The 19,538-nt window shown below is 37.5% G+C and overlaps 1 protein-coding gene across 4 annotated transcripts in view; it reads right to left on the bottom strand.

Moving 5' to 3' along the window:
• Positions 1 to 9,516: 9,516 nt before the first annotated feature.
• Positions 9,517 to 19,538, bottom strand: part of DYNC1I1 (dynein cytoplasmic 1 intermediate chain 1) — a 282,561-nt gene continuing 272,539 nt past the window's right edge. For all 4 annotated transcript variants that reach the window (XM_070615670.1, XM_070615669.1, XM_070615666.1 and 1 more), the window contains one exon: positions 9,517 to 10,456. In XM_070615670.1, coding sequence (XP_070471771.1) covers positions 10,346 to 10,456 — 111 coding nt within the window. In that variant the 3' untranslated portion in view covers positions 9,517 to 10,345. The remainder of the gene's footprint in view (positions 10,457 to 19,538) is intronic.

The following is a 19,538-nucleotide window of genomic DNA, read 5'->3' as shown; positions in this document are numbered from 1 at the left end:
GGATACTAGAGGGAAATTTCACAATAATAAAAGGGTAATTTATCAAGAAAACTTAGTAAACTAAATATATCTAGTACCAGAGCTTCAAAATGCATGGCTAAAATGGAAAGAACTTGGGGCCAGCCTGGTGGCGCAGCAGTTAAGTGCACACATTCCGCTTTGGTGGCCCCGGGTTTGCCAGTTCAGATCTGGGGTGTGGACATAGTACTGCTTGGCAAGCCATGCGTGGTAGGCATCCCACATATAAAGTAGAGGAAGATGGGCACGCATGTTAGCTCAGAGCCAGTCTTCCTCAGCAAAAAGAGGAGGAATGGAAGCAGTTAGCTCAAGGCTAATTGTCCTGAAAAAAAAAAACGGAAAGAACTAAAGGATAAATAGACAAATTCATAGCCATAGTTGAATATTTTAACATCCCCTTCTCAGTAATTGATAGAACACATAGAAAATAATAAGTAAGATTAGAGAAGATTAAAACAATATTCTCAGCCACTTTAATCTATTTGACATTTTTAGAACCACATAGCCAACATCTGAAGAATTCACATTCTTTTTAAGTGCACATGGAACATTGACCAAGCTAGACCATATGCTAGGCCATAAAATAAATCTTAATAGATTTCAAAGGATTTGAAATACAGAGTATTTCTTACACTCTATGTTTTCTTACCAAGCAGAATCAAACTAGAAATAAAAACAAAGATATCTGAAAAGCTTTCCAAATATTTGGAAATTAAACACATTTCTAAAAAACCCATGGGTCAAATAATATATCACAACGGAAATTAGAAAATATTTTGAACAGAATGATAATGAAAACACAACATATCAAAATTTGTGGGATATAGTAAAGGCCAATATTTAAAGTGAGTTTTATAACTTTAAAGGCCTAAATTAGAAGAAAAGAAGTGTTTTACAACCAATGATCTAAGATTATACTTTAGGAAGTAAGAAGAAAGAAAAGCAAATTAAATCCAAAATAGAAGGAAGGAAAGAGAACAAGAACAGAGAAAATTAACAACTCCAAAAGCTGCTTCTTTGAACAGATTAATAATGTTGATAACTGGCAAGACTATCTAAAAAAAAAAAAAGACAAATTGCCAATATATCAAGAATTAAAAAGGTGACATTACTATGATTCTCTATTCATGAAAAGTTAATAAGGGGTATGAACAACTTTATTTAATAAATTTGACAACTTAAATGAAATGGACACATTTCTTGAATGGAACAAAAAACAACAGACCAAAAATGGAACAAAAAAATTAGAAAATCTGAATAGCCTTTTTCTACTAAACAAATGAATTTGTTACCAAAAACCTTCCCACAAATAAAACTCAAGGGCCAGATGTCTTCACTAGTAAATTCTATGAAACATTTAAGGAAGAAATAATATCAGTATTACATACTTTCACAAAATAAAGGAGGTCTGAACACTTCTTGACTCATCATATGAGAATAATCATGCTACTAAAACTTGACAAAGATATTACAAGAATAGAAAATTACTGGGGCCGGCCCGGTGGCGCAGCGGTTAAGCTCGCACATTCTGCTTTGGCGGCCCAGGGTTCGCCGGTTCGGATCCGGGGTTCAGACATGGCACTGCTTGGCAAGCCATGCTGTGGTAGGCATCCCACATAGAAAGTAGAGGAAGACGGGCACGGCTGTTAGGTCAGGGCCAGTCTTCCTCAGCAAAAAGAGGAGGATTGGAAGCAGTTAGCTCAGGGCTAATCTTCCTCAAAAAAAAAGAAAGAAAATTACAGACTAGTATCCCTAAGGAACAAGTATGGGAAAATCCTTAAGAAATTATTAGCAAATAGGATCTAGCAATATATTAAAAAGATAATACATTTTGACCAAATGAGGTTTATCCCAGGATGACAAGATTTGATTAACATTCAAAAAAATCACCTAGTACTAATTCACCACATTAGCAGAATAAATGAGAAAAATGATATGACCATATCACTATATGCAGAACAGAAGCATATGATAAAACTCAGTACCCAGTCATGACACAGCTTCTTAGCACTCTAAGAACAGAATGGAATTTTCTTCATCTGATAAGAATGAAACATTAAAACTCTTTTATACCAAGATCATGAAAAAACTAAGACTACCTCCTCTCATCTTTTCAGTACAACACTGAACTGGAAGTCCTAGCGTGATTGTGTACGTAGAAACCAATGGGATCTACAAAATCTATATACTTACTGGATGTAATAAGCATATTTAGCAAGGTTGCAAAATGTAACGTCAATATACAAAAATAAATTTTATTTCTGAAAACTAGCAAAAAAAACCACTCGGAAAATAAAATTTAAAAATAAAAACAGTAATACTTAGAATAAAAAAATTAAATACCTAGGAATAAACCTAAGAAAAGAGTGTACAACTTATGCACTGAAAACTTTAGAGAAGTAAATTAAAGAAGGCTCAATAAATGGAAAGCTATACCATGTTTGTTCCTCAGATTCAAAGTTGTTAAGATGTCCATTCTCCAAAATAGATATATGGATTAAATGAAATCCCAAGTGAAATCCAAGCAGCAAGGTTTTCTTTTAAGAAGCTCATAATGATTCTAAAATTATGTGGAAACACAAAAGACTTAGAATAGCTAAAACAATCTTGCAAAATGAATAATAAAGTTGGAGTATTACAACACCTGGTTTCAAGATTCAGTAAAAGCCATGGCAAGCAAGACAATGTGGTATTATATAAGGACAAATTGTTCAGTGAAATAGAATATTGGGTCCATAAATATACCTATATGTAGATCATCAATTAACTTTTTACCAAGAATTCTAATTCAATTTAATGGTCACAAAGAAAGTAATCTTTTTAGCAAATATTGTCAGAACAGCTAAATATCCGTAGGTTAAGAAAAAATCCATTTTGACTACTACCTCATTCTACACACAAAAATTAGGCTCTCAAAATACTCTATTAAGGAAATGAAGTTCCAAGCCGCAGACGGAAAAACATTTGCAACACATATATCTGACAAAGGACTTATATCCAGAATATATAAGGAACTTCATTAAATTAATAATAAAAAGAAAAGCAATTCAATTTTTTTAAATGGCCAAAATATTTGAACAGCTATTCCACAGAAGAAGATGTAATAAGACACACGAGAATGGCCAATAAGCACATGAAAAGGTGCTCAAAATCATTAGTCATCGTGTATATACAAACTAAAACCACGACTAGATACTGTTCCAAAATGGCTAAAATAAAAAAGATCAATAATATCAGATACTGGAGAAATTGTGGAGCAACTGGAACTCTGATGCTTTGCTGGTGGGAATGCAAAATGGTACAACCACTTTTGCAGAACTTTTCAAGTTTCTTATAAAGTTAAACGTAGACTTACCATATAACCAAGAAATTCTACTCAGAGTTATTTACCTAAGAAAACATATGCCTTCCAAAAGAACTGAAGAAGAATATTCATAGCAACATTAGACAAAAAGGCTAAAACTGGCAATAACACTAATGTTCAACAACTGGTGAATGAATAAACAAATTGCAGTATACGCACAAAATGGAACACTAGGCAGCAATAAAAAGAAACATATTACTGAAACATTCAGCATATGCTTGAAGGTCAAAAAAATTATATTGACGGGCCGGCCACGTGGCGTAGTGGTTAAGTTTATGTGCTCTGCTTTGGTGGCCTGGGGTTTGCAGGTTCAGATCCTGGGCGTGGACCTACACAGTGCTGATCAAGCCATGCTGTGGCAGCATCCCACATAAAATAGAGGAAGATTGGCACAGACGCTGGCTCAGCGACAATCCTCTTCAAGCGAAAAAAGGAGGTAGACTGGCAACAGATGTTAGCTCAGGGCTGATCTTCCTCACACACACGCACAAAAATTATATTGAGAAAAATAATCCAGACATAATATGCTGTATGATTTTTTTATATGAAGTTTAAGAACAGAAGAGGCAAAACTAATCTTTGTTGATAGAAATTTAAAAAGTTGTTAGAAAGGGCCATGAGAGAATTTTCTGTGTTGATTAAAATGTTCTGTCACTTGTTTAGTAGTCACATGAATGTACATAATTGTTAAAACCTGTTGAGTCAAACACTTAATATCTGTGCATTTTCTTGTATGGAAGTTATACCTCAATAAAAACACAAAAACATACTTTTTCTCAATTTAATTCTACTTATAATTTTTAATCCTCTTCCTTCTTCAGTGTTTTCTCCAGTGGGAAACATCAGATGCTTTTAAGCTCAGCTTCGGTTGGTGGTGGTGTTTTAAACTATAGCTTCTTAATATTGACACTGATGTTAGGCCTTTAGGGGACATGTTACTTTCACAAATAAACAATCAGTCAGTCAGAGGAATGACCTTAATCATATTAAAGGGTGGACTTTTTAAATACATGAATGAGGGTTTATAAACTCAGAGCTTTTAGCATTCTGGACAGAAGAAACAATTAGTACAAAGGCCTTATGACTGGATGTGCTTGGTGTATCAAAGCAATAGTGAAGAGATTGGATTAGTTGGAGTGGATTAATAAAGATTAAAGTGGATTAATAATAGGGTAATAGAGGGCTGGCCCATGGTGTAGTGGTTAAATTTGGAGCACTCCACTTCAGTGGCCTGGGGGTCTGGGTTCAGATCCTGAGCAAGGAGCTACACCACTCGTCAGCCATGCTGTGGTGGCAACCCACATACAAAACAGAGGAAGATTGGCACAGATGTTAGCTCAGGACTAATCTTCCTCAAGGAAAAAAAAAAAAAAGAGGAGGATTGGCAATTGATGTTAGCTTAGGTTGAATCTTCCTCAGCAAAAAAAAAAAAAAAAAAGATTAGGGTAATAGGATATAAGATCAGAGAGGAAGATAGAGTCAAATAATATAGGGCCTATGGGCCACTATAAGGATTTTGACTTTTACTCCAAATAATGTGAAAGCCATTGGTGTTTTCTGAGCTAAGAAGTTCAATGTTGTTACAGCATCATTCAAGTGGCTATATTGAGACGGGACTGAAGAGGTCAAAGATGGAAGCAGGGAGATCAATTATGAGATTATTGCAAGAATTCACGAGAGAGAGGATGATGGCTTGGGCTAGGATGGTAACATGTATATGTACTTAGTCTTGGCTACTTCTTCCACATGAAGTAGAAGACTAGGTGTACAAGGTGTACTAGATGTGCTAGGTGTACAGCTCTGTCTATTGGAAAGATTTTCCCTCTTACTGTCTTTCAAGGTCACCCTTGAATATGGGTATAATTTAGCTGTTATCTATTTTCAACTTTCAACCTCAAACTGAGCCAATCCATATGGAAGCCAAGCTCTGACCTTTTCCTCCTTTTTCAACCAGCCGTAAAGAACCCACCCTCCCCACATATGACCATATAGGCAAGCATGGGAAAGGGATGCTGCTAAATTCCTGTTGGGTGACATTGGGTTTCTGGGCTACTTGCTCATGCAGCTGACTCTTGCCCTCTGGTCCTGCTCAGATGCACATCCTGGATGCACAATTTCCATCTTACAAGGGGTTTCTGCTGGATCTGTCTAGCTTTATGACTTGCTGAGCTGACAGGACTCAACTTATAACGGGCTGTTTGGGTGTCTGGTATCTTCGTATCCCATGGTGAAGAGTTCTCTTTCTACCAGGACCCAGTAACATGCCAGGAGCTGTTTCTCAAAAGTCACACAATTCTTTGCTCCAGGTAGCATGGCCTTCCTTCAGATCCCCATGGGCTGCTGTTGTAATTTCTCTACTGGGGCTAGCCACAAGTTCCATACCACATTTTTCCCCACCATTGACACCTCTAATACTGTAGCATCTGCTGATTGGATGGCCCAAGCAGTAGAGCTCCTTGCACTGCAGTTTGGACCTGCTGCAAAGTCTTTCTCATTCTGAGCCCCACCCAAAGCTTTGCATGCCCCCTGGTATGGAGAACAGAGCAGTATTCTTAGATATGGAATGTGTTGCCTTCAGAACCCAAAGAGGCCTAACAGATGCTGTGCTTTCTCTTTGCGTTGAAAGTTCTAAGCTCCAGCAATTTGTCTTTTTACTTTGGAGAGGATATCCCAGCATGCTCCTAACCATTGGATTCCTACAAATTCCACTGAGGTAGCAGATCCCCAAATCTTCCTTGAATTTATCTCCCACTCTCTGGAGTGTACATATTTTACCAAAACTTCTGGTGCATTAGTTCACTCTTGCTTATCCTGCCTAATCAGTGTGATGCCGTTGATGTAATGGATTAGTGTAATGTTCTGTGGATGTTCAGGGAGTCCAGACCTCTTTGGAGTATGACAGAGGATGAGAGGTTAACATAACCCTGAGGCAAACTGTGAATGAATATTGTTGTCCTTCCCACACAAGTGCAAACTGTTTCTGATCTTATTATGTAGTTGGAATGGAAAAGAATGCATTCCTCAATCAGCAGCCACATATCATGTACCAGAGGCCTTGTTAATCTGTTCCAAGAAAGATATCACATATGGCACAGCGGCCATGATAGAGCTCCTACTTGGTCGAGCTTGCAGTCCTCTTCAATTATTCTCCAAGATCCAGCTACTTTATGAAGGGGCCAGACTGGTGTATTAAATGGATATATTCTAGGGACCACCATGCTGCATCTTTTAGGACTTTAAGAATGTCACTAATCTCTGCCATCCTCCTACCTCTGAGGTGTAATATTTTTTTTTATTTACCATCTTGGTAGGAGAAGGTGGGAGTATGGCAGTTTCAGAGATCTCCACTTGGCCTTCCTTTCTGTATAGCTCTTACCTCAGAGGCCAGGGACCCAATGACAAGGGAAATGTCCACTGTGTGGGTCCATAGACACAATGAGCCCATTGTGACCTAGAGTCTAGTAAGTACTTCATTATGTTACCTGGTCACCGTAAGTTACCACTCTAACAGAGGGACTATGATGCAGCTTTGGATTTCAATGTGAATTCAGACCCTATATCCAATAGTCCTCAAAGTATCTGGATTCTTCTCCTGCTCTGTACATTCACCTGAATAAACAGCCATACGTCCCCTTGGGAAAAGACTGACAGAATCATCACCATACGTGTTTGCCATGATGTTCTTCCTCCTAGCAAGCTAGACACCTCTTCAGTCAATGGGTTCTGGATGGAACAACTGGCTCAGGTCTGCGTATCAGCAGAAGATCGTGATTTTCTATTGAGGTAACTGCCTTCAGCCTCCTGCTCCTCCATTCTTGCTTTTATGTTTTTTGTTATAGATGTTTAGAAACACCTATTTAGCTGCCTGTCTGTTTTGCCCTTAGGGAAGCCATATTCTGTTAATGATTTCCATAACTCCCTATGGGTAAAGCCTCCTTGACTGCCCCTCTGATCTAGCTGGCCATTACAGTAGTTGTGGCTTCCTGGCTTCTGGTGGTTAACTGCTACCACCTAGTCACTATTACTCTGGATCTCATCATCCACATAGATACTAACAAGCCGTGTTCTGTGACTCTCCTACTATCAGCCCTGGCCTGCAAAGGAGGCCACCATTAAAATTCCTAGAGATGCTTATTCCTCTCTCACTAGCTCGTTGCTAACGGCTTTGGTGAAGGGTGTGTACTCTGGGTGCTCCTATGTAAGTCTTGGATGTGTCTTCTAGCCTCACATAATATATCCATTCTAACATATCCACTTCCCTCAACCTCTTTATTCCTATCTATACTATCAGTCAGGGCAACTCAGACATTTTCACTTCATTAAGCATAGGCTTCAGCTTTTACAGACTTCTAAGAGCCATTGTAACAGCCACTCTATCCCCTGGGGCCTTTACCAGAGTACAAAATCACATATCCCAAAAAAGTGCCTCAAAGTCAATGAATTCTTGCTTATCCAGTCTTACATTCTGACCCCCTTAATCAAACTCCTCAAAATCCAGTCCCAGTGCTACTCCCCTGACCCCTAATGGTACATGCTAATTCTTGCAACACTTTTGGTGTGTAGTCTCTTTACTGCCTTATCAGGGCAGCATGTCTCCTGCCAGGTTACAGTGATGTTGGTCTGACCCTGAGAAAGAGAGAGGGAAAGGTAGGAGAAAAGAAGGAAGTGAGGGAGAGAGGAAGAAAAGAAGGGATGGAGGGAGGGAGGGAGGGAGGAAGGAAGTTAGTTTTGGACTGCAGTACAGCTCTAAGAATGTTTTAGCAATGCTGACAGGGAGTCCTTGATTCAGTTACCTCTCAGAGAAGTCCCACATTTCCCGGGAACAAGCCTGCCTAAGTATCCCTGCCATGCTCAGGCTTGGCTGGCAGCAGCCTGTGGGAAGCCTGGCCTTGGTCAAACATGGTGACAGATTTCAGAGTAAAGCAGCTGGAGCTGTCAGTCAGCTATGCTCTCTGCAATAGGAGATCTGAGAGGCAAATTTTCATGGCCACCACATTTCATCTGGTATATCAGCTGGGACGACTTAAACGGCTGTGGACTCACTAGGTATCTCTCTATCCACATGGCCAGTCCCTGTTCAGCTTGGGCTTCTGTATGGCATGGAGGTCTCAGGGTAGTTGTACTTCTTACACAGTGGCTTGGGGACCAAGAGTGAGTGCACCAAGAGACCTATAAGGAGGCATGACCTTGTCCCGAACCCCACGTAGCGTTGCTGCCCCCATATCCTGTCAGTTACACAAGGTCAGCCAAGATTCAACGAGGGTCGGGACTACTCAAGAAGTGGGAGACGGTCATGGAGACCAGCTCCCACAGTGGGATATATTCACATATAAAATCTTGTCATTCTTCATGTGCTTACTACAAGTGACTCTGGCCTTTGCAGTTTTCACAGTTCTCACTCATTGAATCGCTCAGCATTTGCTCTATAATAACAACTCATGGGTTACTGATTTATTCTTGGTCCCTTACTGTATGCTTAAGAAACTTTTTAATAGATTGCTTTTAAACCTAGTTAAAACACCCACATTTTATCTTTAAAAATTTAACTTCTGTTTGCAAAGAATTTCAATATCTATATACCCTAGGCCACTTAGAGAAAAGCATATCATTATTTTAAAAACAGAAATCTCACAATTCAAGGAATCCCTACCAAGGAAGCACCATGGAAATTCTCTTCCTAAAAAGCTGAAAGCCTGTCTTCAAGTGTTTTTCATGACTCAACCACTATTTATTTTAATTCTCTCCCGGCATGAAATGACTTAAAATTTTTCTATTAAAGTTGTTTATAGACATGTTTCCTGGTCCAGTAGCAATAAACATAATTTTCTGTTGTAAATAATAATAATAATAAAAAACCCCAAAATGTGTAGTGCGTTTGGTGTTCGTTCACCTTAGCCAGTTTTTCTTACTCTAAAATTCGAGAGAGTCTTTGGGCACGAGCGGCTCTGATGAAGGAGGCAGGGGAGAGCCTTCCCAAAACCCAGTCTTGTTTAAGTCCAGCCAGGTGGGCCGTCTGTAAATTCATTATCAATCATCTTTAACATGACCCTAAGGTCTCTCTCCCACCCTCTGTGATAGTGGAATTCCAATCAGGCTTTCCCCAAACGAAGGATTTATCCACACTCATGCAGACCTGGTTTGGAACATTTTATTGGTAATACTGGTATCATATTTAGGAACCACAGACTTTTGTCAGACTGTGTTAGCTTGAATGACAAGTATCAATGGTCAACTATATTTGAAATATTGTTAAAGTACCTAGAAATAATAGGCATTAAAGTTCATTCCATTCACTGCAACAAACCTCTAAAGATTTCATGTCCTCAGCGGAACCGGCATACTGTAATTGTTATTTGGAACTTAATGTAACCTCAACAGCAGCAGAGAGACAATACGGTCCTCTCATTACGCACATGCTCTAGGATCGTTTATTTTAATGCTTTCAAATAAATATGTTCCATGCAGCACACCACAATAAATAAGGAGCAGCAATGTTCTTCTAGTAAATCCATTCATAATGTGAGTCACCATGTAAAACACCACATCTCAAGTCTTTGGCCCTGTACCATATCATGAAGCACACCACATCTGCACCTAATCATATCTGGCTTCATATGGATTTAATAGGACTATGCCAGAAGTGCATGTAAGCACAAATTTAACCAGAGGTTTCCAGCTATTAAATACAGCTTCTAAGTAGTTAAAAGGCAACAACTAAACCCGTAAAGGTTCCCCCCCTCATTTTTGAGACCGAAATATAAAGATACAAATGCTCTGGTGAATTTCAAGTCACTGGAGAGTAGGGTGGGATACACTTGAATACTTGGAGCAAAGCTGGCACAATATGGCACCCAAAATGTCACGGCAATATTGATGCTGAATGCACACGAATACAAGCGGATTGACGACTGCAGACGCTGAGCTCTAGAAGGTGAAGGTGGGGGTGGGGGTAGCTCATTTTTACTAGGCAGATAACTCAACGGTGCCTTCCTCCTCGCTATCAGCTCTGTTAGCACGAATCTCCACGAGGGTCCTGGCAAATCGGGTCCATTCATCATTGTGGGGAACTGCAAGCTGCAAAGCAAATTATTGGAAAATGGTGAATAAAATCTCTTTTACATCTGAAAGCTTTGAAGGCCACATGACTGTTCCTCCCAAAACAGACGTTTCCCTGTGAATGTACAGGAAACCAGATCTTCTTTGAATCAGTCAGATCCCAGAAGTGTTGCTCTTACACTGACAACTTAGGAGAACACGTAATGTCATTCTCAGAAGCAAATTCACTTGTGGAATTTATAAAACTTTTAAAACTTAATGTAAGCTGTACAATTACAAGAGCCACGTTAAAGTTCTTTCAGCAATGAAAATTCATCATAAGAAGACCAGACTTAGAGTAAACACAGCAAAGCAAATAAAAATGGCATTACTGGCTAGGATTTTGAAATAACTGTGGTATTGTCTTTCAAAGTCAATGCTATTGATCCTCTTTAAAAAGTGTTGCTAATGTGCCAGTATGCAAAAGTATAGCTTACATATACAAAGAAGTTTTACTACTACAAAATAATGCTTTGGCTTTTCCAGCAAGATCTTATAGGATGACACCTATGAATAATAGTAATAGTAGCTAACATTTACCAAGAGCTCTAAGTACTTTACATGCACTAACTCACTCTTCACGACAATCCTATGTAGGGTAATATTAGTATTTCCATTGCACCGAAGGAGAAATCAAGGCATAGAAAGATTAAATTATCTTACCAAGGTTGTATAGCTAGCAAACATCAGTGCCAATGTTATTTGGTTCCAGTATCTGCCTCCTCAGCCAGCATGCTATACTGATTCACCAAAAAAAGGGATTTATAAAATTTCCCAAATAATATCCTCTTTTGTGTACAGTTCAGTGAGGAGAAAATTAACCCCCACTCAATACAAATTGCATGTATAAATTTTTTTTAGCTGATTTAAAGAATAATGATTTCTCTACATAGCATCCAAAAATGAATTGCTTAAAGATATCATGCAAGTGTTTGGAATTAAAAAAAGAAGGATTTGAAGATGAGAAACAGGAGGAAGTAGAAGTCTGAATGGTTTTCATATAGAATAAGACTGATTTAGACTGTGGAGCCACTTTCTTGGAGGATTGCCCTAGAAGATGGTATAATCCACCCATGGGTACCAGTGCTACACATGCTACCCACATATTCTATAAATATTAATAACACACATCCATCCCAATCAATATACATTTCTGAAAATAAAAAAAGAGGGGGCAAATAAATCTAAGCTTTGAGATTACTTCTACAGCTGAAAAATTACCCACTACATACAGCCAAATGATTAGCACTTTAAATTTTTATTACAGGAAATGATATTCTCAGATACTATCTGTCCAAGACAACTTACTAGAGAGTGGCACTATCATTCTACAAAGTCTATCCTGCAATTAGCATTGTAGTACTAAGGTTAAATGTTTCAAGAATATAATTCTGGAAATGAAAAAAGGTGAGGAAGTAAGTTCTACTGATTTTGAGAAATGCAGTACCAATAAGAATTCTCTTATAGTCATATGAATGAGTTTTTGAATGGTTATATACTTCCTAGTTATTGAAATGAATTCAAATTTCTTTTCAGGCAATGACACAAGTCCACAATAGAATTGAATGACACTGTTACCCCTCTGCTCAGTCCATTGTCCCTACTTTCAGCTCTTCCACTATGTTCCAGTAGTCTTCATTTTTTTCTTAAATTTTAGAAAATACTGCCCTGGAAAAATGAAGTCCTCAAAATAAGTGATACAAAAGAATTAACAAGAAGCATAAGCAGCAAAGGGTTGGTATCATAGTTTTATGAGAGAATAGGTCCACTATTCCTTTTCTCTCCTCCAACTCCTGACTAAGCCCTTCCAAAAAGAACCAGAAAACAAAAGCCCAAGAGGAAACAAAAGCCAATCATGATAACATATTTATAACTTCTTCTCATATAAGGTGAGACTCAAGCTAAAGCTAAAGCACCTCATAACTTCATATAACTTTAAATATTGGAAAAAAATAGGTCTTACCAATAATATACAAAGAGCAATATACTCTAGGAGTTTTGCTCCTAAACATAATGCTATATTATTGGTTAAAATGGTTAAGTTTAAGTTAACATATAGTGCCATATGTAATGTTTTATTGCTAGCAATATACAGAAATTATATGCTAAAACAAGAAAGGAGGTAAATATGTTTACATGTAGTAGTTTCACGTAGTAGTAATGGCAAGACTGTTAAGAAACGACACTTACAAAGATTGTGAAACATTAAGGTTTGGACATCTGCCCAGATACAGTTTGGGACAGAATTGAGTATCATTTACGACATATAAAATTGCACATTTAACTTTTCAAAAATAAATTTTATTACGTTTCAATATTTCTAATAAACAAACAAAAATACCCCACAATGGAACTACATTTGACTTTTTCCATGGGGGTGGGAGTAACAGTACTATAATACCAACACTTGTCCTTAAAAATACAGATTTGCCCTCAAAAAGGTTTCACAGTATTCTAACATATCTTGTCCTCTTTTAGATCTGTGAAAGTTTCGCTTCAGTTGGAAAAATATTAGAAGTTTGTTTTTTTAAAAAATTTGTTCTGTCAAGTATTTTCCTTACCAGAATACCATAAACTTCACAGAAATGTTAGTTTGCTTGCTTCAAAAAAATTCCAGAGAACTCGATAAAAACACAATTGCTTCTAGAAACTTCAATTCACTCACCTCATCCTATTACACACTTTTTCATCTAGTTGACTATAAAAATAACCCAAGATGACTGTAATGTTAGATTTAGAAGGTGAACTGCAGACTGCCCCATTTTTAGAATTAAATATCACCATCAGGAAGCACTTTACGTATAATCTTAGCTTGAATGTGTGAATGTGTATTCACAGGCTGTTTCCACACCCAAAGTAATAATTTTTGGCATTTGAATTACTTGTAGGTAAGTCCAAGCAGGTGCCCTAACAAACAAGAAGACCACTCTTGCCTTTGACATCTTAGGCTGTAAATAGCACCTGTTTGGACAGAACCGTCCTTACCCTTAGCAGTTCCTAACTCTTCTCACCTGGTATGCTCTGAATAGAAATGGCTCGAAAGGAGGCTCATGAGCATAAATGCACCTGAGACTTTCTCTGGGCGACTTTTAATCCAACAATACCTTAATCATTAAGCAGCAAAAATCTTTGCTCATGTTTCTTAGTTAAAGAAAAAGACTGCTCTCATATCCTCTAACTAGCATGCAAATTTATTCAATCAGTAGGGACTGAGTTCCAACTGTATGCCAGACTCTAGGCTAGGGATTAAATATACAGCAGTGAATCATTTTGGCGCATGATGAATATGAAATACAGAGGAAAATTAATTATCACGTTTCCTTAGGTCAAAATGTGTGAGTACTGCCATAGTTTTTTCTTTCTTTTTTTTTAGCTTCACTGATGTTCAAAAAGTGAATAGCCTAAAATTTACCTTCTTACAGTGACAACTGCAACATTGCCTGGTGTTGTATGTCAAGCTAGTAGCAGGGAAGCAAATGGCATGTTAATGACATGGCTGTAGCCTCTCTTCAAGTTTTTATCAAGGCATTAAAGGCTAAATCTAGAGTATCACCATGGATTTTTTTTTCCCCTTGAAAATAATAGTTTGGAATAATTTTCAAACAATTTACATTTGTGATAGGAAAAATATTCACAAATTTCTAATGGTGATGAAAAATTTCAATCAATTAAAAAATATATAAGAAGCACTGTGAAGGAAACAGCCTATAGTTGTATTAAGAGAATGCTAGAAAGAAGGACTTGTAAAAATTGTCCAGTATTGTACTGAATCAAAGTGGACCTGGAAACATTTTTTGTCTTCATATTCATCCACTAAAGTCCACATCCCAGGTCAGGAATGACAAAGATTTTCCCACTGCTTCATAAACAGAGTTCACCAATAGCCAGTTCACCCTCTGTCAGATGACTGTTTTCTAATTTTTTGCTAAATATCTAAAGCATTTTTATGCCCAAAGGACTCAGGCCTCTGATTGTTGAGATAAAATCTTAGCTCTAAGATTGACTGCCTTTTACAGATATGACATAGCCCTATTTTTTACAGCCAAGGGAAATAAGGCCAAAGGTAGTTTCTGAGGTAGCAATCTGGCCATATGGAGGAGGTAAAATGAATCTCAGATTTGGACAGGAGACGTAAGTCCTGCTCTCATCTTGGTTACTCGCAATGGTCAGGCACTTAACCTCTCATTGCCTCAGTTGCAAAATGGGGATGATGGTATCTGACCATCAAGAGGGATATGCAGAGGATGAGAAAGGTAATCTAAGTGAAGGAAGCACTGTGAGCTCATCATGGAGTAGTCACGCATTCTCCCTCTTTAAAGGAAGGAACACCTTCCTTAAAGCGATACGTAAGTGGCATACATATCAATTCTATTGCATTTTTGTAGTTTTGTTTTTGTTTTCTTTCACAATTAATTCTGATGATTGCTATGTGAGGACATCAAGGAACAGGCTATCTCTCTTGAGCAGGTAGGAAACAGAAGTACAGGGAGCTAAATGATTTGCTAAAGACCATGTAACTTTCACGTTTGTATGGGGCAATCAGAGCCTCGCCCCTTTAAGAAATGCCCACATACCAAGGCAGAATGGCAGGCGGGAAATGTGTTTTGAATCACTTGCTAAAAGATTCTAAAGATTGTGTTTTTAATCTTCTAAGATTCTTGGGAGACAAAAGGTCAAAAATAAAAAGCAGAAGTCCAAAAGTTGTGGAAAAATTCATGAAAATTAACCATTCTAGTCCTCTCCCCACCCCCACATCAGCGGCTGTGTCCTGGATCTGCCCCCTGCCCCGTGCCTGAGTGGACTGAGGCTGCCTCTGGACCCGGCCCCACTCCACCCCCGGAGAACTCATCTGTCTAACCACTGGGTGTCTTAGCTTCCTGTGCACTTTAAGGAAGGCGTAGTTTGCAGAATAAGTAGATTTTGAGAAGGGAGGCAGGGTTGACTTTTTTCCACTCAGATATCAGCCAGATCATGATTTTTCTCCCAGCCTGCCACTATTTGCTGTGTATCCTTAGGAAACGTATGTTTTAACATCTCTGATCTTCACTTCCTCCTTTGTGAGAAAGGAATTTTGAGACCCGACTTCTAGGACTGTTGTGAATGTTAAATAAGACAAAAACGTGTAACGAGTTTGGCACATTATAAACCCTGAATGAATGACACTGTTTTTCCTCTTCTTCCTTCTTAATGCTTATTCTCCTCTCCTCCAATTTTTTTTCCTTTCTTCCCTTTTTCTTTCTTTCATTTTCTTCTTTTCACCTAGATAGAGCTACATATTTTTTAGAATTATACCTTATATCTTATCACATTTGCTTTCAAAAACCCACACAAATCATTTCCTAAATAGTCACACTTTTAAAAACAGCTAACTTTCATGAGCCGAATGTGCAGAAAGGGTTCTCTCAGATCCCAAGAAAAATTCTGTCAGAGTTCTTTTTATTGCTCATCTAAAAACCCAAATTTAAAGTATAAGTATTCCTTATAAATATACACATATGTATACATACGCATAATAGTTTTCCTTTTTCAAATCTGACCACTACAGCTTTATCTCGCCGTTTCCTTGTTACGGCACTTTCCACAGTGGGAGCCTGCATTTTTAGTTCAAGTCGTCAGGCTTTGTAACCGCTGAACATGCTGTTATAAAAATCAAATGACTTTTTATAACCAGGGTTAAACACACAAATATCATTTATGTGTCCCTTTTTATAAGCACACGGCTAACCATTTTGAATAGTCCTCAGTCAAGCTTCCCTCATTTGTTAGTAATTTTAAAGGGTTTCTAGGCCCTAGCAGTCGATTTCAAGAGCTGTACTAGCTACAGCAACTCCTACCAGCCCAATGCTGGATTTTTTATGGCAAAAATATTTGTCTCAGGCATTACATAGTATAAAGTAGGTTAATTAAAAAAAAATCTTGAATAATTAAGACAGAAAAGCATTCTGTAATTTCAGTTTGGTTTCTCAGATACGTTAAGCATGGCAAACAAATTAAAATGAGTAGGACTCTAGGTTTCAGGATGAATATTCCCTGGACGTGTGGTTCATCAGCATCTTTGTAATCTTTCAATTAAACAGAGTCATTAAAAAAAGTCTGGGATGATTATGTTAACCATTGATTCTGAATAGATACATGACAATTCATCACCTGTATCAACCTACAAATTAAAGTTTTCTGTTAAAAAGATATCTTACAAATTACCTCTTTATTTTAATATGCATTGACTTTTTTTTATTAATGCATTTACAGAAACCGTGGAAGCCTACGTCAGTTTCCACAGAAGGCCTGCTAAACCCCTCTAAGCTCTGAAAGCTTTTAAAAAGTACAATTATTAATGGCACCCCAATTCAGGAGATTGTGGATTTACTAGTACATAAATACACGTTTGTGTTCGGAGGAAGCCTATATTTTTTAGGACAATTCCTGTTGCCACACACACAGATGGAAGCAAAGTGGGAGGTAGCAAGCAATGCAACAGCCACTGGAACGAGCAAGCGGACTCGCTTCACATAAATACAGCTCCACTGTATTTAACTCTCGGGAGAGTCTAGCATCACTGGTAACAATGGATGAAACCACGGACCCAAATTCCAAGCCAGAATGCAGTACACAGAGGGCGTAAATATACAACAGTGTTCTCCCACAAAAAGATATACTGTGTGGGAACAGTATTTACATCAGCTTTAGAGAAGTCCAGAAAGTAGGAGTTACATTAGTCTCTATTCTGTAACATCTGCTATTACCATACAGTAGGTTAAAATTTCTGTGAAATTTAGCAGCATGCTAACCTATAGTAGTGTGATGATAGCTAACCATTTTTGGTAAAGAAAGAATTTCTTTTATCTGAAAATCCAATCTAAGGGAACCCTCATCCACCCACAAAGTTTGAGATCTCTCTGCCAAAGTTCTTTCCTAGTATCTTTAAATGAGTGGTTGACTTTTATAGAATGTTCGTTAGAAAAACTTTAAAAAAATCCATTATTATCCAATGAAGGGAAGAAATAAAGGTAGAACATAAAAGTCAAAAGTAAAGAGTAGCAAATACGGCTCTATATTAATTTCAATAAGCCAGAAAATGCTGAAGGAAATTATTTTAAACACGATTCTTAAAAAATGAATATTTTAAAATATTCTTACTGTTAAAATTTAGCATTATAGGAAGCATGACAAAATTCTGAAGTTTTGACCTGTGGAAGAAAAAAAAAATCAAACAGCTGAAGAAAGAGTTAATTCAGTAAGGCCTAAAGATGACCTTGTTCACATTTGTATTAAAATCTTGTCCTCCTTTCTTCCGAAATCTTTTAAGCTCCGTTTTTTCTTATTATTTGGAACAATCTATTTCTCTGCCCAAAAGATGGAAAAAAATGCTAAAAACATTGGCTGACGGGAGATAATGGAAAATAAACTTTTTAAACTCCAATTACCACTCTTTTTCCATAACACAAAAGATCAAGAAAAATGACAGAGAAACGAAAAAGCATGTGCTACTCAAGCTGATCTGTCATATTAGCTGACTAAACACACACCCCTTCTCTTCCTGATATTATTAACTATAGCTTTTCTAGTAAATTCCTAGCAACCATTGCATCTAAGCAGTTTTGACAAGAAGAAGGCTTATTGCTAAACACCTTAAAAACATTTACCAAGGTGATAAAAGAAATGTCATTCCCTCCTACTGAATGTTTGGGCATAAAAGGTATTTTTATAATGTAGCTCACGATTTACCATATCTATAGTGTCCAAAAAAAGCACAATGAAGAGGAAGCATTTTTCCAGTGGTTTGACAACTATTTGAATCAACTGTTAGGCTTTCAGTACACTACTGGCCAAGTGCTCCCTTTGAAAGCACAGGAGGCGAGAGGAACTGCGATGGAGACTGACGGGGAAGGACAGTACTCTTTTCTAAATATATTTTATAGTTAAATGTTAGGACTGTTTCTTCCTGATCATCAATCTATAGTCAACTTGGAGGCTGCATTCTGAACGCTCCACACAAACTTTCCTTCAATCTTCAACTTCACACGTGAAACATTCATTCACTCAAATATTCATTGAGTGCCTACTATGTGTCAGGGACTGTGTTAGGCTGGGTTATCCTGTCCAAACAGACAACTGTCAAGTATCCGCTTTGTGCATGTTTTTCTGTTTGTGGCACCCTAATGATTAGAAAACTTCTACATGATAAGAAAAACCTCTCAAAGGAGGGTGGCCAAACTGAATTTTTTTTTCTAAGTCAAAAGGGTGGCTAGTCTTTAGGATACTAGAAGGTGTTCACTTTTTGCCTAAGCATCTTTAATGCTAAGACAAATAAAAAGAAAATATTTCATCTAAATGTTGAGAAACTATTGGCTGGTCATGAGGAGAAAGATCTTAGGAAATGGACCACTGATCAATTTATCTACCAGCCTAAAAAGTAAGAGTGCAAAATTTCTTCTACAATGTTAAGCTTTGATATTCCCTAAATGATAAATAATTCATGTTTTAAAATGTAAAAGATGTTCTGATAGCTGACAGTCTCAAAAATTCACGCAAACCTTCCTTGGAAGTAGAATATAATGATCCATTCACTTCCTCAATTTGCAAGTCCAACCTATATGGCATATAAATATTTACACATAAGCACACATTAGCAGATATTTGATTTCATATTATATTTTAGATACACCAATAGTAGCACACATACACACATAAGAAACAAATAACTCTGCATTTCTAGATAGGCCAGTGTTAATCTCGACTCACAGATGACTGGAGCAGCTTCCTGCTCGGCTGGTCTAAGCTATGATTTGAGGCTACTGTTCTAAGCAGTGATTTTTCAAGATGAAATTTAGCAGTTTTGAAATTCTAAAACTAAACACAATTTTGTCAGCCATAAAAAAAATTAACACTATAATTAATGACTGCTTCAGAATCCAAACTGCTATTGAAGATGACAGTTTGAAACCACAGAAGAATCATAAAAATGATTAATTATACAAACTGGTACTTGTTTCAGAAGGTTTATATTCATAGATCATTTATCACCAAAATGTGAATATATGAATATTGCAAATTACTACAC

Source organism: Equus przewalskii, chromosome 4 (assembly GCF_037783145.1).
Source record: "Equus przewalskii isolate Varuska chromosome 4, EquPr2, whole genome shotgun sequence".
NCBI classification, from domain to species: Eukaryota; Metazoa; Chordata; class Mammalia; order Perissodactyla; family Equidae; genus Equus; species Equus przewalskii.
Note: the sequence above shows the minus strand (reverse complement) of the source record. Positions and strands in the feature narration are given on the sequence as shown.